General features: G+C 33.9%; 1 protein-coding gene across 1 annotated transcript in view; it reads left to right on the forward strand.

Annotated features, from left to right (window-relative positions):
- The first annotated feature begins 258 nt into the window (after positions 1–258).
- The window catches only part of LOC128219546 (uncharacterized), a 79,132-nt gene continuing 57,077 nt past the window's right edge, over positions 259–22,313 (forward strand). The window contains exons 1-36 of the mRNA XM_052927366.1: positions 259–374; positions 545–634; positions 1,613–1,729; positions 2,104–2,229; positions 2,760–2,876; positions 3,218–3,334; positions 3,682–3,882; positions 4,076–4,276; positions 4,501–4,650; positions 5,087–5,221; positions 6,128–6,262; positions 7,127–7,339; positions 8,377–8,562; positions 8,709–8,943; positions 9,347–9,467; positions 9,878–9,967; positions 10,108–10,545; positions 10,753–10,850; positions 11,192–11,267; positions 11,380–11,565; positions 12,192–12,418; positions 12,522–12,884; positions 13,613–13,739; positions 14,001–14,096; positions 14,302–14,434; positions 14,771–14,911; positions 15,050–15,169; positions 15,689–15,823; positions 17,008–17,157; positions 17,506–17,625; positions 17,994–18,077; positions 19,568–19,687; positions 20,389–20,514; positions 21,181–21,297; positions 21,621–21,743; positions 21,882–22,082. Of these exons, the coding sequence (XP_052783326.1) occupies positions 565–634; positions 1,613–1,729; positions 2,104–2,229; positions 2,760–2,876; positions 3,218–3,334; positions 3,682–3,882; positions 4,076–4,276; positions 4,501–4,650; positions 5,087–5,221; positions 6,128–6,262; positions 7,127–7,339; positions 8,377–8,562; positions 8,709–8,943; positions 9,347–9,467; positions 9,878–9,967; positions 10,108–10,545; positions 10,753–10,850; positions 11,192–11,267; positions 11,380–11,565; positions 12,192–12,418; positions 12,522–12,884; positions 13,613–13,739; positions 14,001–14,096; positions 14,302–14,434; positions 14,771–14,911; positions 15,050–15,169; positions 15,689–15,823; positions 17,008–17,157; positions 17,506–17,625; positions 17,994–18,077; positions 19,568–19,687; positions 20,389–20,514; positions 21,181–21,297; positions 21,621–21,743; positions 21,882–22,082 (5,395 nt within the window). The 5' untranslated portion in view covers positions 259–374; positions 545–564. The remainder of the gene's footprint in view (positions 375–544; positions 635–1,612; positions 1,730–2,103; positions 2,230–2,759; positions 2,877–3,217; positions 3,335–3,681; positions 3,883–4,075; positions 4,277–4,500; positions 4,651–5,086; positions 5,222–6,127; positions 6,263–7,126; positions 7,340–8,376; positions 8,563–8,708; positions 8,944–9,346; positions 9,468–9,877; positions 9,968–10,107; positions 10,546–10,752; positions 10,851–11,191; positions 11,268–11,379; positions 11,566–12,191; positions 12,419–12,521; positions 12,885–13,612; positions 13,740–14,000; positions 14,097–14,301; positions 14,435–14,770; positions 14,912–15,049; positions 15,170–15,688; positions 15,824–17,007; positions 17,158–17,505; positions 17,626–17,993; positions 18,078–19,567; positions 19,688–20,388; positions 20,515–21,180; positions 21,298–21,620; positions 21,744–21,881; positions 22,083–22,313) is intronic.

Raw genomic sequence — 22,313 nt, forward strand, 5'->3', positions numbered from 1 at the left:
TTTTGTTGTTTTTTGCTTTATTCATTTTTTATTTTCGTAGTGACCGTCAACATGTATAACAAAATGAACAATGGGTCAACGAAATGCAAAAATAACTCGCGCTCGTAATGTATTGTATGTGTAAATTCACGACATAACTATATGCACAGCAGAGCTCTCTAAAATATTATTAAATGTAACATGTGAACGTCTTTGTACCAGTAGTGCAGTTTCCTCTGCTTGTCCGTAGTATGAATGCAGAATGTCTTCAATTGCAGATGTGATCAGGCCGTATGAAGAATCGCTCTGGGATTATTGTTCAAGCGACACCAATTGTTCCACAAATCTTTGGTACACTTCATGCGACAAAATCAACTACCTGTCCTGTGTAAAACGTACGTTTGTATGTTTCTTTGATATGATGTTCTATTCCAGTGTAAAATAAAAATAAGTCCATGGTTTTGAAAGGATACATTATTTTTAATAATCCTTCGTACTATTAAGTTTCTTTGATACCCCAGTAAGAGCTTCACGTATTTATACCTCACGAGTGTTTGTGTTATAGGTAACTGTGATTCATATGCAATGGATGGTAGCTTTACTTGCAACTCGTCCCTTCTGTACTGTGCTCAAGACACACTCAAATGCGAGCCATGTAAGTATTGCTATATTGGACGTTTGTTGTCAATTGCATGATGGAACTGGATAACTTATCCTTAGAATATCGGTTCGCATGCTGATTTTAAGGACTAATTAATTGATAAAAACTTACCACGCAATTAACTTTTACCAAAACAAAGACTTAACTAGTTTAAGACAATTGGGTCCTGCAGTTTCGGCGTTTCTGTTTGACTGAAAATAGGGCCGAAATTTGGACACACTTGTTATCCCAAAAAGTACATAAAAAACGGATTCAAAGTTTACAGTAAAAATAACTAAATGAAATAAAATATCGCTCAACTCTGATCAAGTCAACTAGCAGGGTTATGTTTGAAATTTGAATGCATTCGTTAAATCTGAAAAGTATGGAAATTATGTTAAAGTTGGTATGCTTTGTTTACTTTAATGATACTATTTTGCAATTAAATGTCTTTTGTTGTTATATAAATAAATCGAAGGGCCCTAGCCGAATTCACATAAAGTTGAAAAAAACACTGGGTTATCATAAAGATTGGTATGAGTTGTTTCTTCGTATTATTTCATGTTTTAAATTGTCAAACATGCCTTTTTTATTGCGGCACTGAGGCATAATGACTGCGTTTGGTATCTCATCAGAGATGTTTGACAAATGATTCATCTTCTTGGAGATATAATTAAGACTTGAGATTTTATATTGCACTAGCTTTCTCATTCACACAAGTACATATCAAAATTACATATTTAGGACGCAACACAGGGAACTTTAATATCATTGTGCAACTGTTATTCGGAGAGCACTTTAGCTGAACGTTTTTTCAACGGTTTATGTTCTGACGCTATTTTGGTAAAATTTGCTTCTCTGAGATCGAGTATAATTCAGACTCAAAAGTTTAGTGAAAAAGCTCCAAGAGACATGATGTTCGTAATCATGACCCCATGTTTGTTTACTTAATAAAGAAATGAAATTACTGTTGCATTGTTCAACGCTTTACAGACCTTTGCTCTACAAGTGACCAGAGAGACTGTAAGCAGGGTACTGAATGCAACTTCGACAAGGGCTACTGTGATTGCCCGGACGGCTTCTCCATGTTGGATGGAGAATGCTCAGCAGGTTTGTAAACAGTCACAGTGTAGCTTTTTGACACGATAGTTATTTGTTTTCTTGTCAAATGGATCATTTGGTATAAATAATTGATGCAAGAAGACGGAATGCGACTACGGGAACAATTGCTGTTTTGTTTGCCATTCAATAGTGAACCCCGATATACTTTGGTTTTACGAAATATTTTTATTTACATTGATTTTTCTTCAACTTTCATAATTCATAGCTCTTTTGATTGTCTGTCAATGTATCTAATTTCGTTTGATCCTGTGCATATAAACATGTGCTTTATAAGCATACCTTTGAAAGCCGGACATGTCCAATCTAATCAGCCAAGTCGTCAAATAATTTCTTTATGAATGTATTTCATATATCATATACAGTGTTCGATCGCGAGTGTTCCGATAACTCGCAGTGCTCTTCTAAGAACGGACGATACGTGTGCCAAGACCAACATTGCGCGTGTGACCCCAATCTTTGGGTTGAGGAAGACGGCTTATGCAAATCACGTATGAATTGTTGGAATAACATTATTTCAAATATACATTATAAAAGAGAACATCTGCATTGAACACTCGATTTAATGCTAAAATGTTTTATAGAAAGTTGTATATGATAAAACTGTCTGTTTATTTTATTCAGTATGTTTGGCGAGTGATTTCCATCTTAAACTAAAAACGTTCATTATTTATTGCATCATACAAATTATAGAACTTTCTCCATCAAATATTTCATTCGAAAAGATTCAGTATTGCAAGATACTTCCATTTATCTACCAAAATTGGTCCCTAACCAGTAGCGACTGATACTAGAAACAAAACTTTTGGTATTTAACATAACACATAGGTATGTGTGTGTAATTCATGGTTAAATTTCTAGCTCAACAATCAATGAACTATAATTGTCATGAAAAGAAAAAAATATCAATTTATCATATAATTGTTATATATCAAAAGTATCAACGTAACATGTATACCTCTTGTAAGTAAAGATAGTATCAACACATGTCGATTATGGAAATTTGTTTCACATCTTTAAGCCGCGAGAATGCCATGCACTACACCAGCATGTGGGGCCGAGACAAACACTACGTGTTTTGAAGGAATATGCGATTGCATGCCGGGATATATACTCAGCGAAAATGCATGTGTTTTAGGTATTCAATTAAGTATTTTTATATTTCAAAACTCATAACTATTGGTCCGAATCTCCATGCTTTGTTTATTCAAATCATTCCATTGTTAGATACGTTATATATTGTTGGATCATTTCGTTAACATACGTTTTCAAACGTGAATAGCAATATTGTTATAGTGATATATATTCATTTTTAAATATGCCATAACTTTGTTTTCATTCTCTTATTTCACACCATGAAACAAAGTGGTAATCGCGCCCTTGACCAACTAATCAAATACAGAGATTTTGATAATTGTAATTGTTTGTTCGATCGCTTGCATATATGAGATATATATCTATTTATGTGGTAACTTGTAGTGATTCATGCACGGTGCTCGGTTGCCTCCGATTGCCCAACGGAATTTTGTCGGAACTCTAGCTGCAGTTGCCCTGAGGGTCACGCCTGGGTGCCTAAGTCATTAACATGCCAGAAAGGTTTGTATTATACATGCTTGTCCTTTTGGTTATTATCTCAACTGTAACAGTATTGATATTTCAAGTTTATAAACAACATATTAACATAACGTTTAGAGCCGTCTATTCCAATAAGATATGTGTAAACCTCTGTCATAGTTATAATTGTGTTAAAAGTACTATAATTTTATGTTCCAATTTATGGAGATTACTTCCCTTTATATTTGCATATGCGTATGTAGTTCATTCTGAAAACTTATATAAGTCAATACAAATTGTATCTACCTCGCGTGGTGTCATTTGCGATACAAATATTCAAAATATTTTAAACACTAAAGAAGGTGTAATCCATGTACCATCCTTTTCAGTGCTTGATTCTTATTGCAAGGATATTCCTGTTTGTGCTGATCCTTTTACCGAAGATTACAGAAGAATTTACACTGAATCGTGGGTCATTAATGACCCTTATCACTGGGGCTTTAAACGCGCTTACTACTGCAATGTTGAAAACATTTGCAGTTGTGCACCAGGTTATAAAAGGACAGCAAACGAATTGGGATGTACACCTAGTATGTAAAATGCATCCTTTATTGAAAATATTTTTTAAATATTAATATTATTTTGCACAAATATATAAACAAGTGCACAATGACGAACAAAGAGGCTTAAGCAGTAATCTTATAACAAAAATACTATGTTACAAATATGACCTTAGATATTTAACATTCATAATCAGATAACAACGTGTTCTTTCCTTTGTAGTCCATGGAGCTAATTGTACGTCAAACAGTGACTGTTCTGGCGATTCCGACGTCTACTCGAAGGCGTTTACTTGCAACGTGGGGACGTGCGAGTGTAACGAACAACATAAACAAACATCTGTCTTGGATCAACACTCAATGTATTATAGTGTATATCCAGAAGATTACTACACCGCTCAAAACGAATTCATTTGTCGACCTTGTACGTAATAATTTTTATAGCAGTTTCTCTCACTTTTAAAAGTTATTTTTTTAATGATTTATAGTATATAAATTTCGTTTATCATTATATTGCACGATATATGAGCTGAAGAAGAGAGTGGTATAGTTCCATTCATGACATGTTCCCTTGATCTCTTAAAACGACATTCGTGATAATATAGAGTAAGACCAACCTACTGTAATAATTATTTCTACATAATACAGATGTAGGAATGGACTGCATGACTACAGGCTACTATACGCAAGTGCCTGATGCAACCTGCATGCCATACACAGGGAATAGCTATTATATTGGGACCTACGATGTTGCCACTTGTAACAGTGGTTTTGAGGAACATGGAAACTGCATCTGGCGTATGTTTCATAGAATTTCAGCTATTGTTACTGTTAAATACTCTAAGTTTCATAAAAATATTATTTTTGCTCATCATTTTTACAAGATTCTTTTTACTTTATTGTTCTGTGTCATTTCTTAAAGTTGAGGCTTGCTTCAATTAAGCTTTTATATTTATATCTGCTATAATTGATAAGTCCTAGGACAAGTGTTAGGTTGGGTACTCATAAACTAGTTTAAACCGCCAGTGAACTCATTTTTTCTGGCTCGAAGGCTGTTACGCTAAATAGTGATTCTTATGATTATTAAATGGCGTTTACAGGAAGTGAAGGGAAGTACATGCACATAAATTTTTATTTCCGGGCTTGTATATTTTGATTTCTTGTAATCATGTAATCCTCAAGATGTATCAAAATATAAATAAAATAATTGATATTTGTTCTAATATTGTTTTAGTTCTCGGCGCGGATTGCACAGAATACGAAGAAACATGTGAACTCATTGAAAATGCTAGATGTAGCATTGACAAGATTTGCACCTGTAAGGATGGCTATTTCACTCCTGAGTGGGACCCCAACAATTGTCATAAAGGTGAGAAGTTCGTGCCATTGCAGCGTAGTACATAATTATTTTTTTTCCTATTTTGAATGAAATGTAAGCTTTGATATCGTTTTTTTAATGCAAATTCCAAATGTAAGACAATTTATAAAATGATATATTTTTAACAAAAATGCAATCACTTATTGTCAATGTTTTTATTTATTAAGAATGGTACAAATGTCAAGTTTGAATACTTATATAGTCTGTTGCATTTAGTCACACTTGCAATAACGAAAAAGCTTCAGAGGGCTTCAGTCTTTATAGAGATGCAGATTGAGAAATAATTATTCATGTTTAACGTAAATACTTTACTTTTTTGTAAATTTCAAGTTATTTAATAAAAATAAATACTTTAAATTTACTTTTTAACATTAAAAAAAGATTCACTGCAACTTATTATGGTTTTACATTAAATTGTTTGAATTTAATGTAAGTTAAGTTTAAAATGACCGGTTTTATGTCAAGTCGATATGTATTCTTTAGGAATTTGTTTGATGGATAAGTATCAACTACAATGTGCTTGTGTATTTTATGTATCTAGGAGTTTCTTTCCCTTTTTAACCTGGTTTGCATTAATTTCCTACTTTGAAAGCAGCAACAGACCAGAAACTCTCCGGAAAGCAACAACACGCAGGCATATGCTAGCCCCTGGTTAATATAACATACATTTAAACTTAAATTGAACTTGAATATTTCGTATATTCATAATATAACCAAGTCAGTTCGTTTACGAATTTCATGTATATACTGAATCAAACGGATGATGAAAACTGAGTATTCAGCAATCCATATGAACAAATAAATATCCTTTATTGTGTATATATATCTCTTAAAGTTAATGCCTTCTTTTGAATATATTCTAGAATATATACCTTATCATAAATGTTTTTCTTACAGTTTTGAATCACCCTGACTTCGTCTGTGATCATGACACGAACTGTACAGATTTCACTTCGGGTTCACTGTGTGTTTCTGGTGTGTGTCTTTGTGCAGAAGACTTCACAGAACATAACGGCATCTGCGCACCTTCTGGTATGGAAAAAATACCGGATATATTAGTATTTTCTATTTATATATTTTATATTATTTATAAACTTAGGAAATGTCTGAGGTTTTCAGTAGAAAATGCAAATGCAGTTCAAATGCGAATAACCAGATAGTCTTTATAGCAAGTGTATAAAAATACAAACTAGCTACACATACATTTAAAGTCCAGTGTTGATCGTATTTAAAACAATTTAACTTCACCACTCTGTCCTGCAATGTAAAAGGGATTTCGTACACGCAACTTCCTGTATGGTAAAAATATGGTCGGTATATGTATATGTACTTATAAAGAGATATAATTTAACTAGGAAACCATTATATGCTACTTTAAATGAAAAAACACAGATGAAACAGCGACGTGATTGTTGTGTGAAATAGCTTAAAATGTTAATCATGGAAAGTTATGTAAAGTAATTGTATAATCGACCTTGTTCTAGCTCACAATGACAATTCTAGGTCTAGGAATGCTTTGAGAAAATACTGTATTTGTCGATATTTGCTTGATCTGGTGTCTAGCCCGTTTAAAGCGTTTGACCATTATCATGAAACAAAATTTAGTCACCTAGCAACGTTGAGTTATGTCTATATCAAATGTATTTCATTGAATAACACATTTATAATGAATTCACAACACCGCACCGGTACAGTGAGACAACTGTGTTTCACTTTGTTATGAAGGGAGACGTCAAATATTTTGAAATTCTATGATCAGAATACCTTTCAATAACATTCGTTTGATTTTCTTGTTTCAAAATGTCATACACACACACACACGTTTATGCATAAGTATCGTTAGTTATGTGCAGTCGAAACGTTCATGCTTAACATTATTGAAATTGTTTCAAATAGGAGTCATTGGTATCGCCTGCTACGACCAATTCAGCGTTATTCCTGATCTCTTCCGTCGGTCCCCAGGCTACAAGCTAAGTCAATCTGAAATGGCGGTCCAAGACAACGGTTTGAAAGAAGGATGGTACGATATTAGGTCGTATTTGCCAGCGACATTGGCTGGCGTCATTGAGAGGGGGATGTGTGGATCGTTTTATCCTGTGTTTATGACAGGTAATTCATCAATATTTATATCCCATTTAAGATTTTATTTTAATGTAACATGACGCCGTTCTACCAGTCAACAAATGTTGCCTTGTAAACCAGTTAAGAATTTAGTTTAAGTTGTGTTCATATCTTTTTATTTTTCTATGCAGAATAACTAATTTTATGTAATTACATATTTACTCAGATTAATAGACTTTTTAATCTGAAATTCAAGTTTACAGCCCAATTCTGCTTCAATTGAATCCTATTGATACCTCCTGCAAGTCGAGGACTCACTCAGAAATAAAACAGTTAAAGTTGTCGGTGCCGGTGCACTTAAGTGTTTATGGCTCTTTCATCCACCGATTGGCTTGCAGGAAAGATTCACATTCAATATTTTAAATAAGCACTGACAAGCGACCTACCGGCCACGGACAATAGTTTTCTAGATTCTTTTCGTCGTCCTTTAAGCTGCACTCTCACAGATTGAACGTTTGTACAACCTTTCTTTATTCTTTGTCTTGGAACGAGGACATTTTCGGGTAAATATCTGCAAAACCAATGATAAAATACTGATGACAAAAGATCAGGTCGCAGATTTTCCTATTTGCGCTCCAAAATTGCAGTTTTCTCAAACCGTTAGTAACCGGTTTAAGCCATAAAACATTAAAATTGGAATGGAAATATGAAAATCTGCGATCAGATTTTTTTGTCAGCAGTCTTTCATCACTGGTTAGCAGATATTGACGCTAAAAATTGCTAATTCCATGACATAAAATAAAAAAGTTGGAAAAACGGTATATCTGTGAGATTGCAGCTTTAAAATGACCGACAAACCATTCTTTATGAGTGTAAATGATTTAATACTGTTAATTGTAATTTCAACGTTATATATCTAGCAATACTTTTGATTTTCGCATTGGCAATCCATGTTATGTTTTGAAATCGAAACTTATAATGCGTCAAGCTCTTGACAACTCGACGATAACATAATTTTTAACTAAAGTTTATATACTGATAGAACTTAGTATTAAAAGTATGTGGATTATTTTACTGTCTTGTAGATGAACTGACATCTGATGATTACGACATCTTAAATGACAATATGGAAGTTACTAAAAATGTAGTCATTGGTGGACTAGAACCTTACGATGCAGTTGCTACCTACCCTATACGATTACGCAAATGTGGTGATGACTACCATGTTTATCTGACTGCAACACCAATACCATTTTCGGCTTATTGCATCGGTAATTCATACATTTTCGTTAGTAAGGATATTCATCATGTTTCCTTCATACTTTGAGGGCTTAGCGAATCTGCAACAGTAAACATACCAACGAAAATTTTTAAACACATCGTCAAACATTGTTGTATTTTATTTTCCCTATTTTAGAAACATACCGACCGTATCACATTGGAGGAAATATATCAGATATAGCAGTCACAGTTCAGCAGAGTCTGGAGTTTACAACTGAACTGGATACCTCTGCAACCATAATCTATGAGCCCAACCTCGTGTTCATTTGCAACATACCACGCAGCGATGATCCCTATGATTACTTTAGTCAATGCATAGCTTGTTATCCAGATTATAACATAAACGATGGATTTTTCTATACAATTAACTGGTTCGTATGATTAAAATGAATAAAATTATGGACTGAAACAGGCTTTTTTATTATGTTTAAAGAATAAGTGCTTTACGAATGTTTCAACAGCATTTATTCAAAATTATGAATTATTTATCAGACTAAATACGTAGATTGACTCACTCTTAACAAACCGCAGAAATACAGCCTTTTATCAAGAGTGAATACATTTATTTGACTGTTACGGTTGCGTATTCTTCTAACGGTCCTATCAGCTTTCAAAACCCATCGATGTAAAGCGCTGTGTATACGGCGTTGTGCTGTGTTTAAGCATGTTTTACATATCTTGTCCACAAATCAAAATAGGTTCAGTTCCTCAGAATGTATGACTTAAAATTGATAAAAAGTATAGTTACTTGCTAAATGTTCACTTTGTTTAAAGGTATGTAAATGGCGAACAAATCAAGAGATCAGGGCCGTTTTCTAGAATGAACCTTTACCAATCAAAACTTTACGAAAATGATGTTTTGGACAGATATGGTAAACTCGAATCCGGTGACGAGGTAAACTTATTCCATTTTATTATATTCATCATAATTGACAATAAGTAAAACTATGTGATCAGTCTGCATTAGACGATTCTTTATACATGTAAATGTAGTTCCAAGAGTGTTCACAAATAGGTAAACTGATGAAAACGCATTAAATTTAATGTTTTCATATTTAAACAGAAAACTGATAGCTATCTAGAATTCCGGAAAAGGAGTTTAGCAGAGAAGTTTGTTCTGGTTTTTAGGAATTATCGCACATGTTTTCTAAACTTTTGAAAATGAGAAAACGATTAAGTCGGTGCAAGATGGTGTTTTATATGTCTATCCTATTAAAACAAACAGTTTCCGAGAAACCGATGCTGTTGCCATACCTATAATTGCAAATGATGAATATATATATATATAGTTTATATTCAATTCAGGTACGCTGTTCTTTTGAACGGTCCGAAACACTGTTCGGCATCAGATCCACGCCTACATTCAGCGCTCCAAGCCACGTTGGATTCTACTCGGTACGATTTGTTTAAACATATGAGTAAAACTCTGTTACAAATGCTCAGTAATAAAAAACATATGATATTTCTTTCATCACCTGGGGAATATAACCCCAGATAATATCACTGAAATTGCATGCATCATTTATCCTTTGCAGTGGGTGGTGAATGCGTCGTCTGAAGGCGCGTTTGCTGTGACGTTGTTGTCACAAACACCAATTGGTTGTAGTACTCCCGACTACGTCACCGACGAATACTGTACCATTTGGGTTAACCTGGCGCAAGACGGTGTCTGTCCTTTTCAACTGTCAACAGACGATCATCACCTTTGTGGAGTAAACATAACTGGTTTCACAAACTACAAGCTGCAAATGAATGGTGGATATCGGTCAAGCATGTTAAGCGAGTTACATCAGCGATATGAGTATACTTTTAGTGCAGATTACACATATCAAACCTACATAGACACGACCTATGGGATAAAAATCATCGTTTCCGACGAAATGCATGAACGGACGAATCTCTTTAAGGCGTCGTTTGAAAGCCTTGTAACAGATCATGAGATCTTAAATGGTTTACATATTCCTGACTTGATGGTATGTTCTTTTGTATGGAAATATAACATGACCACTGTATAATTGCTGGTAATATTTCTGATTTAAGACTCTGCATTATTTTTATGTGTTTGCCGGGTAGAGGTGTTTTATGAGTTGTTTGTTCACAATCATTGTAAACTTTGCAACTTATAAGTATGTATAGACGAGATCAGAGTACATTTGATTTAATTTATTTCTTTTTTGAAGGTGTACGTCGAAACTAAAAATTTAAATTTGGGTCGCTACTTTGAAATCAGGTGGAATGATGTTTCTAACAGCCCTGAAATTTTAAAAATTGATGCAAGGTAATTATAAAAGCTCTAATACTGAGAATTATAATATATTATACATATATATTTAAGTAAAAATATAATGATACTATAGTGCAAATATTTAAAGGCTGAAAGATTAAGACCAAATAACATTTAACGAGAGACGACTAACTATTACACAAATTGCAAAGTTTCGTAATTGTTAATTATTATGATAATCGCGCTTTCATGATCAGAGTAAAATTAAATTCTAATAACCATCAGATATACGAGTATATATATATTCTTATAGACAAAAGTAATTGTTTATCCATAACACACATCTGAAATAATTATCTCAATTATTGTGATGAATTTTGTTTTATTTTTATCAGAAATACTACAACAAGTTTAGACGTTAACGCAATCGGCGAATTTTTAGTTCTAAGGAGTAACCTGTATCCCATCGAGGTATGTACTATATATGCGAAACCTATCTTTTAAAATCGATTTTACTCCTTTTCGTCGACCTGATATGAAATATACATGCGTTCAAAATCATTCGATCAAATGTTTTTTTCAGATTCAAATAAAAACAGAAGCTTGCCAACACGATTCATCAACCATTTGTGTATGCGCAGTAACGTTTAGGAATCGAAACGAAATATATACCGTGGACCTGTGTGATTCGATCAGCCGAGAGGGTTTCCTATACGTTGGTCAAGAGGAAGATGCTCAACTGGATTTGTTTCATTCTGGCGTGATTTACGTAAGTCATTACTTTTTCAGTCTTGGTAATGCCTTGAGTATTTGAAAGACATTGGGTCGACTGCTTTGAATTTTGTAAAAGTCTACAACGTTATTATTGACATCGTTGTTAAATTTGAAAGATAAAATATTTGATGATATGCTAATATATCAAACAAAACATGAATTGATGTACTTGGTGTCTTAATAACTTTAAAAACATACCGCAGATCACATGTGTGTCTGCAATATGGTTACAGTATAAATGATTTTAACGTTTACAACGATTCAGTTTACAACAAACTAAGGTTAACAAAGTCTGAACAATTGGGCTTTTGGCCGCATTTTATCAACGAACGTTTTGTGTAAACGCTTTTTGACGGAGTGATTAAGAACTATATACGAAGAAAATTATAGTTTGACAAAGTTTTATTTGATTTTGCATTTCAAACGTTTTGTTAAATTAATAACATGAAGATAATTCACTGAACTACTTATCTATCGATAATTTGTCGTACCATTGTTGATAAAATATTCCCAACGTGTATAAACTCAACAACCAATGAATCAAATAAATATATATGTTCTTGTGCAGTGATTTTATGTATTTGTTCGAAATAGTTATGTATGTCTTCATGACCATTCAAGGTGGAGTATCTATCCAGTAGCAGCCAATCAATCATCCTAAAAAATGGATTATCACTCGAAATTTCGAGGAACTACGATACAAGCTCACTAGAACTGGTTATAAATGATGTTGGCGGGTTTGAAGAGTTTACTGAATTGGATGGTCTTGCTGCTTTTCAAAATAATCAGTATAGACACGGTGATGGATCGTTTGGAACTGACAGCAATGGCTTTATTAACAGTTGGAGGTGGGGTTTTATCAGTTTTAAGGTGAACAGTAATACATTTGCTTTACTTGATTTAAACATTATATTTATATTCATATATTATGTATTCAATTTGTTGTTTCAGCGTGACATCAAGTGAAAGCCTTCGTAATCCTTCCAACTTCAAGAGTTATGCCTTTAATGATACCTTCTACCAGTGCCACTGCCCATCATCAAGTGAGCTCCAGGATAATCACGAGTTGTCTGGAGATGTTGATTCTTATTATGACGTACCTTACATGTACGATGGAATTAAACGTAACTACTACAGCAGTGCGTTGAAATGTTCGCTGACCACAGAGTGTACTTCGTCGCACACCGGGGACACTTGGCATACATCCTCTCTGACCCCAAGCATCCAAGTTGATGATTTGGCATACGAGTTCGATACAGATACCTTGATCTGCAGTTTTGTTCCAGTGGAAAACAAATTACATTTCATTGAATGGTAAACTACTATATTGACCTTTTTTCACCCATCCCATGTGCAAAATATTTGTATGTGTTCAATAGAGTTACATTGTTAAATTTTGGTCAAAGATCGACTGATAATAGATAGAAATGCTCAACGAGAAGCGCAGTCAATAATGTAAATACTATTTTCAATGATCACGATTAAAACAAACATACACGAGTATTAAAAGAAAATAACTGAAAAAGAGTGTTGCTTTTATTCTTAAAATTAAGAATTTGAAAATCCCGTGCGAAATATTACGTCGGGATGTCGTTATTATAACGACATTGCAAACGATGCTACCCCCCACAATAAACGCTTTGTGACGTTTGCTTGACGGAAAATAAACAAAACATTGTTAAAGCAGTCAAAATATGATATTGATATGTACACCGTAAATGTTTGCCAAGCAAGCAGAAAATAAAAATGTCGTTTATACCGTTTTAAGACATCGGCTTCTTATACGCACCCATTCGAAAAAAAAATCCAAGATAATACGATAAAATCGATAGCCAATTAATAGTCTGATAGGATTTTTTCCCAATATCTTCTTTTATACGTAGAAAAGTGTTGTTGTTATTATTGTTTTTCATCGCAGCTCTTGGTTTGGATTGCGGGCGTCGGGAAGTTTCGTAGCTCTAGACTTCAATGTCATGTAATATGCAATTGACCTCAGAACTCTCATACAGTCACTTTTATTTTATATAATATATATCATACAGGTTCAACGGCGATACGCTTATCGACTCTGGCTTTTTCGATAGTTCTACTACTGACTCTTCGCCTCAACGACTGAATATCCGGTCAACGTTGTTTACGACGTCAGGAGAGGAGTGTTATATTTCCACCGTAGGTCTTATCACATCAACACAAAATTTAAATATCAATACATTGAAACAGTACCGTATACTTGTATTTATTTTATGAATAAAGTACTGCTGCAAACAGTTATTACCTATTGCTATGAGAATTTGAAGCAAAGAAAACAGTAATGCAGAATTCAAATGACAGAATAGCATTATTTATATTTAATACATCTTATTATCATATTAATAATCAGAATAATATGCTTCAGTAATTGTGCTTTTATAACTATCAAGTATTCATCAGGTACGGTGTGAGGTGACCGTCTACGAAGACTTACAGACCCCAGTTGGACCAACCATTTATGGAAGATTGTTTGAATATCGGGAAGAATTTCCAAATGTATGAATAATGAATATGGTTTTCGTTATTGTTTACTACATGACTTGTCGCTGAAGTTTCTGTTGTTTTAACACCAACCAAATTCTTGTAAATGATACGTATATACTCTTTAAGCTTCTTAACTTTTTTCTCAATGAACTATTAAAATAAGACCCACTTGCTTTGTGCCTAATTTATTTATATTAAACTCATTATCTGTATTCAGGAGATGCTTACATTTTGTATGATCGACGGTCTGTGTTACGAAGCAAACTTTACAAGCCCTTTCGAGGACACCCATGCGTGCTTTCCGTCAGTTGATCCATACAGATGGATGAAAGATCCACTGCTTGAACGAAGTAAAACAACTTAATTTGAATATAGTATTTTTAATATATGTGATGTTGTCTGCTAAAAATACATCTGAAGAAAAGTGTCATGGCCATTTTTGCATGATTTTTTTAATGTTTATCTTAACTTATTATTATAAGTTGGTATCAATTTAGATTTATTATCCAAGCGCTAAGATTGGTTTTTGATTATGCAAATGCCCCCACAAGCTCAGTTTCGCGGACAATGTCACATATGTTTATGAAAACAAAACGAAATAAACAGTTTAACATGCTGTTTGAAATGCATGGTATTTAAACAATAATGTTACTAAATTTTCACAAAATACGACGTGTATTTTTCAGATCCTGGTGACCCTTGTGTTTTGGGGCAACGCCAGTGTGATACAGTGCTTGGGGGCGGCTTTTGCGACGAAGTTACTCATCTTTGTCAGTGTTATCCAACACATACGGAAAATGAAAATGGAACAGAATGCTATAGCAAAGGTCCGGTTAACACTAGCCAATGAATTAACATTTTCAATTATTCATATACTATTTTGCTCAATAAGAATAATATACAGCATTTCATTGTTTATATATGTAAATGTATTAATCATTGTAATGGTTTGTTTGTTTCCGTAGTATGTACGTCCTTCGATGAATGTATATCCATGTACAACATACTAAATGCCGAGTGCATAAATAATGAATGTGCGTGCCCGAGTTGGACAGAGCCAGACACTGCAGGATGCTTACCAAAAGGTTCGTTCTTTACTCATTTTGATGATAATAATGTTAGTAAGGTGTTTTATTTGACCATTTCTTTCCATGTTTTTTTTGTTATTGTCAGAAATTCATTCAATCAATATGTTTATCCTTCATACCATAGTCCGCTTTTCTAGACTTAATTTAAGTGACATGAATCGTACAATTTATGAATCGCTGACGGGGTAATGTATTGTTTTTTAGATTTTTAGACTATCTGGTATCTAGCCCCTTTAAGGTTTGGGGTTTAAGAGGAACATATATTGATACCTTTGGAGATTAGATAAATTGTGATGCCTGTTGATTCCATATTAATTTGATATTATTTGAAAGGGTATGGCTTGCTGATAAATAATATGTAAAATAAATGACTTCACATGTGAAGTTATTGCAGTTTGTATTTTTGTATATTCTTTCCCTACACATAAACCATTTCAAACAATACCAAATCATATAGAGTCATCAGGCATCCAAAATTTACATTATTGTTTATCGGATACCTTAATGTTACCCTAGTACCTGGCAGTGAATGTACGACTGATTTTGATTGTGGACACATGATTGGAAGTTTATGTGACAATTCAACGGGCCCTGCTCAATGTGTATGTGGAAGTCAGTACAAACCCGTCGATGGAGACTGCCAGCTGTTAGGTAAAATCAAACATTTATTTACAAGGAATATATGTTGTTGTTTTTTTGTTATAGTCTTTATAGTCTTTCTGTGAATATCAGTATACGTCAGTGGGTGGAAACACGCATTTGTTAGGTAAGATTAAATGTGCAGATTCAAGGATTAAAAGGGGCTCTCTCACATCCTGACACAACAATACTTGAACCCCTAAAAGATTTTGAACACAAAAAAGGTTCTTGTTAAATTCCAATGGCGTTATTAACGCAATCCGATTAATTAAACGACAATATTTAAGTGTCTCATTGCCCGGTTTTACGCGGTACTATAAGCGGATCCAGCTGGATGCGCCCCGCCCCCTAAACCGTTCAATTCTTGTTTTAAAAAGGAATAAGGTAATAAAATATGCCAAACCTGCACCATATTGGACTAGAAATTGTTAGAACTCTCGTGGGGTAGCCCCAACCTCCCTTCCATCACTTTAAACCAAATTGATATGGATTATAATCGAAGGGCAAATCAAACGGTAACGCCCCTAAGTAAGGCCACACCCTTACGCTCAAACCTGGATCTATCCCTGGGTACCCCCCCCACCCCCAAAATTGACAAAAGACGGGTATTCACTTTAATATTATTGATTTTGTTTGTTTTTCCTGTGACTGACTTCTTCGTGTGTGGCCTTTTTTGTCAGTCTTGTAGTCACAATGCCCCAGTTGTTGGTACATCTAATAATCATATAGAACTGAAGATAATTGGTCATTGGCAGATTTTCGCTAGATCTTTCGCAATGTTTTGGGGTGTTGTTGGTATATATAGCATTATCGAAATCAATATATAAGGGCAATATAAGCAAAATATCATGGGACTGTGCTAAACTCACATAGCGGAAAACAAAATGGGTGCCGTTGTTGCCGCACTTTATAAAGTGAGAAAAAGAGTTGATTTGCATAATTGAGTCAAACTTAAATAATTTCATGACCGAAACATCACTTGGTATTATCCATTACATGACATGAACTAGAATTAACATGTTTTAAGCTACTACAGGGTCAGGCCAGTTGTCAAGAAAATTAAATATCAACTATGTTTAAAGGCAAAAGGTAAGGGCCAAATTACACTGAACGAGATGTACAAACGTGCATAGACCACAAAATACCTTTATCAAATAAATGATGGGATAACCGCCTAAATGTTGATATTTTTTCAGGCTTAAATGACCCATGCAACTCAAACTTTGACTGTTTGTCGGTGTTTAACTCTGCCTGTTACGAGGGGGAAGACGGTGTTGATGGATTGTTTTGTGGCTGTCGCTATGGATACGAAGATAACAGATTCGGCGAATGCAATTCGACAGGCCGTAAGAAAATATGAGAATTAAAAGTAATATCACTGTATGTATTAGTTCAAAGTGAACTACAATATACAACAAGGCATAATAAAAAAATCACGTCTCAGACTTATACACATTAATAAAGCATAGCACGGTCAATGTTTGGGACTAAACGGAATTCAAAAGCTGAAATTTGAAACTAAAATGTTTAATTTTACAGAAGTGGTTAAGCCTAGTGCTTCATATTTATATGGCACTCATTGCGATTAGTACTTTGAATGTACCAGCAATCCATGAAATCCTTTCTGTGATTTGTATGCGATATATCAGTGTTTTAAAAGCTGCACGTAAAAACTAAAATGATTTATTTTACAGAATTGGTTAAGCCAAGTGATCAATATCAATATAGCACGTATTGCAATGAGAACGTTGAATGTACCGACAGTCTATGGTATCCATCTTGTGATGTGTATGGAATGAATGTGTGTTCTAAAAGTAAGTACCATATACTCATCATTGAGCGTAATACTGCATACACACACGCTGTAAGGAACTCTAATATGTTTTTTTTTTTCTTTTAATATTTGTCATAACGTATTTGTGTAAAATTAAAGAAATCTTGCAAAAGAACATGCACCATTTGAATAGTGGTTTCCGATTTAGCAAAAAATGAACGCGTTTGTCAAATCATTGCAGAAAATACACAAACAGCATCTTAACATCGAAGGGTAATCTAAATGTAATATCAGGTTCGTTATTATTCACTAATAGGGTAATGCCATCATTCGAATGTAAAGTTCAATTCTTCGTTCACAAACACGACTGCAATAGCATTTGTGTCAACTAAAACATGCTGATTTCAGAAACATGTGACCCATGGAGTTCAGATACCGGATGTAACTCATCACTTCTTTATTGTAATCAAGAGTGGCATTACTGCGAGCCAAGTGAGTAGAAACGTTACTAATATGATTAACTGATGAACTTAAAATAATTTTAAAGAGTATGTATATTGTCCATACGGAAAGGTAACAAATCAGTAATATATAACCAGTTTAATTTTACATATCCCTTATTTCCATCAAATATTTTAAATTCTCTCTACAAATAATGATGTGTACAATCAATCGTTTTGGAGAAAGATATTATTGTGTTCATGAATGTTCATACTAACTTAAGATACAAAAAGCAAATGCAAACTTATAACAAGACTTTGATTTGATAAAATTATTAACTGCCTTATAATTCAGAATTGTGCTTTTACATACTTTAGAATATAACCTACATTTAGAGCCAATGAAATCGCATTTCGGGCTCCTTTAAGGACCATTTTTAATCGTTAAGATTCGATCTTTTTTAACTTAAATGACATGACGTCATAATTTGTTTCTGGAATGCTGAAAGCAGGTTACAAATATAGACATTAAGATCATATTAAGTATCTTAATGTCCAAGAAGGGCTCTCTCGCTTTGCTTGTTACACCTTTCTTAATCCTTAGCAAATTAACTATGTTCTAACTACGACTTATTTAAACCCCCAGTAAATTTACATTTTACTGACCGTTCCAAGGCGGTACCTAACAATTCTTGATAAACATATCAATTATTTATATATATATAGTATTTATGCACTGTGCCGTTTGTAGAGTTTTGTGCTGTTCTATGTTTCTTGTTTGTGATTTTGTATTCTATGTCTTGGGCGTTTGCCCATTGCCACTAAACCGGGTTTATGTTTAAACTTTTTGCTATTGAGCATGTTTCTGTAGCTTTTTGCATATGTATTGTGGAACTACTCAAAATATTTTAAGTGCATCATATTGATCTTATTAAAATGAATGATCAAACTTTCTGCAGATGTTGCATATGTTTAATCAAGACTCCGTATACAAATTAAAATTGAAATCAAAAGTCAGTATAAATTATTTTAAGTGTATCATATTGATCTTATTAAAATTAATGATCGAACTATTGTCGAAAGTTGCATATTTTTATCAAGATTCCGTATGCAAATTAAAATTGAAATCAAAAGTCAGTATATATATTAGTGCGTTAAATGTACGTCCTTCGCTTTGACGTCATGTGTAAGAATTCAAATTGAGCAGTCAGCCTTGTAAACACGTATTTATCACACGTTAAAAGATAAATAAACTTTATTCATATTGATGCCTGAAATGTCACTTAAATTATCGAAAAAACAACAACAACATATAATGGGAATGTAAGTCTGAGGGCGCGAAATTTTGTTTCAATTATAGAGTATTCTTCATTTATGAAAACTGCGTCTTTACATACATTCTTACATACTGATGTATCACATCGCATAGAGTCAGTTTATTTAGCTGTACTCCTAAAGAAATCGATTTTCGTACCAACTGGTGTCTAGTCCCTTCAAAAATGTGATCCTTTTGTGTCTATAATGGTCTACTTCTTGTTTTAGATCTCTGCTCAGCCGAGAACCAACGAGACTGTAAAGGATTGTTCACGGAGTGTAATGTTGCAAAGGGTTACTGTGACTGCATTGATGGATATTCCCTGGAGAATGGAGAATGTGCACCAGGTATATATATGAACTTGAAGGATGGTGGATGTATTTTAAGACTTAATCCGATTAACCCATTTTACAAGTTGCACTATTAATTCAAATCACCACATCCTCCTTGCTGTTTGAAGACGAAATTAAAAGTGGTTATTTTTCATAAAACATTTGTAATTAAATGATTGCGAAAGCAAACGGTAAAGATATCCCATTGTATTATTTTTATGTCTAATTATCGTATAAATAAATAAAAATAAATACGACACTTACGTAGTCATATTGTGGAAATATTGATTGTTAATTTATCGACTTGCATTTTATTCCTTATCTCGACATGGACAAACTATTGGCACCACTTTGCCATTACTATGAATATGTAATTGTATACACGGCATTTTTATTTCTAGTACAATACTTGTGATATATCTTTCACCAGGTGTTTGGTTTGAAATCATGACTAAGCTTAACATCAAAGGCAATTATAGAAAACGCGATATACTATTTAATTTGAACAAAGCTAGATTTATACCAATATAAGTACACATTACACAAGTGATGGTTATGGTCTAAATGGTTCTTGACACATTATCACTTCAAATTTCCTTTTACTGAACAATATTGTAAAATGTGTTTCTGCATGAACCTCAAATACGCGTGGATTGAAGTGCATAATATTCTTATCCAACAATCACTGCAAAATTATATTCAAATTTCGTTTTCAGTTCTACATAGACCGTGCACATACTACTCACAGTGTCATTCTAAGAACAACCGATATACATGCGTGAATGGAATGTGTGAATGTGACTCTACAGTTTGGATAGAAGACAACGGACTGTGCATATCACGTAAGTACTGCAAAGCAGATGTTAAATCTAAAATGATGTAGCTTTCAGTTTGTGTTTCTTGTGTGGTTCAATTCGCTTAACCGAAACCTGTTTATGTTATACAGGATAACTTTGTGTGTTTCACTATGAGCTCGTAATGTATTCCATCGAGTGATTACCAACGCTACATTGCACGATTGGAGTAGTGGTGTTCACGACTTGATATGGCGATCTTACACTATAACCATTTTCCCGTTAGTGCAATGTCTAAATACAGATTTTATATATGTTCAGTTAATTAAAGCTTTTAAAAAAAGCACGACAAATTATATTGGAACGTTATCTCATTTCGGTAATGACGTCGTTGAAATTGTGTCCTCAACACGTGCGTGCTGACGTCTCAGGAGAAAGCGGAACAATATTTCAAAACAGTGAAAAATATCAAATTGGTATTTCACTCTGTGATCCAGTGAAGTGTTTTTTATTTAAATGTTAATGGCCGGAAAGCATATAAAACTGACGTTTATGTTTAAGATGTTTAAGTGCTAGCCTTTTAAGCTTTAAAAATAGAAGTTAAAACGAAAACATGAATATTTTTGAAACTTGTATGAGTTTTAGTGCAATAAGGTTATAGTTGCCATAAGTCGAGTAGCGTTAAGGATTATATCGTTTTTGGCGTAATTTCAGCTGCCGGAATGTCGTGTGAAACACCAACGTGCGGCCCAATAACGAACACTACCTGCAAAAATGATGTCTGCGCCTGTATGGACGGTCACGTGCTAAGTGATGGCGTATGTGTTACAGGTATAAAAAAACTCATTGCGTATAACGTTATAAAAATGTGTCATAAATACGATAATTTGTTTACGTATTTTTTATAACGAAGAACGGCTACGAAGTCATTGTCAGCATCCTCGCCATTTAGGACGTTACTCGAACACCGTTAAAATGTGTTCATACAAGCATTTAACTAGTTATAATCTTGAAAAGTACTATTTTTGCTGAATTGTTTAAGATGATTTTAAATGCCGCAATTCAACTTGTTTAATAATGTTGATGACACGCGATTTCTTCAGTATTCTTGATGTGAAATTAATACAAAATGTGAATGTCTATTTTTTTATCAGTTCTCGATCAGATGTGCACGACAAATGGCGACTGTCCGACTGGAATGGTCTGTATTAACGCAACGTGCAGCTGCCCTGAAGGACAGTCAATAAGGTCTGCTGTTGACACAACATGCACTCCAGGTATTGCCTCAGCAAACAAATGTAACATAAAGAAACACTCCTTTTGATAAGTTAAATCCATTGATTATGCATATACACACATAAATGATACCTTAAATCGTCTGGTCCCCTTCTTACAGCCATATGTTTGTATTTTAGTTCTGGATAACTCATGTAGAGACATCCACGCATGTGGGAATCCCTCCCACAATTACTACAAGCAAAGTTACTACAACACCTGGTACTTATCGGATGTTTATTATTCATCATTTAGAAGAGCCTATTATTGCAATATGGAAAATATCTGTAAATGCGCTCCTGGGTACAAGCGGACGCCGAATAACATGGGCTGCAAGCCAAGTACGTAAAGATATATTATTATTGTCACACTATCCATTCTTTACGAAAAAAACAACAATCTGAAGACAACGTTTTGAAATACTTCCGACCTATATCTTCTCAGTCTGTTATTATTTATACCAATTTTTCTTGCGTTATATATTTTGTGCGAACTGTATAATATCATTTCAATTAAATACATACTAGACATTGGGATGTTTTGCATGTCTTCTTTAAACATACTATCTGTTT

The sequence above is a fragment of the Mya arenaria genome, chromosome 15 (genome assembly GCF_026914265.1).
Source record: "Mya arenaria isolate MELC-2E11 chromosome 15, ASM2691426v1".
Classification (NCBI taxonomy): Eukaryota; Metazoa; Mollusca; class Bivalvia; order Myida; family Myidae; genus Mya; species Mya arenaria.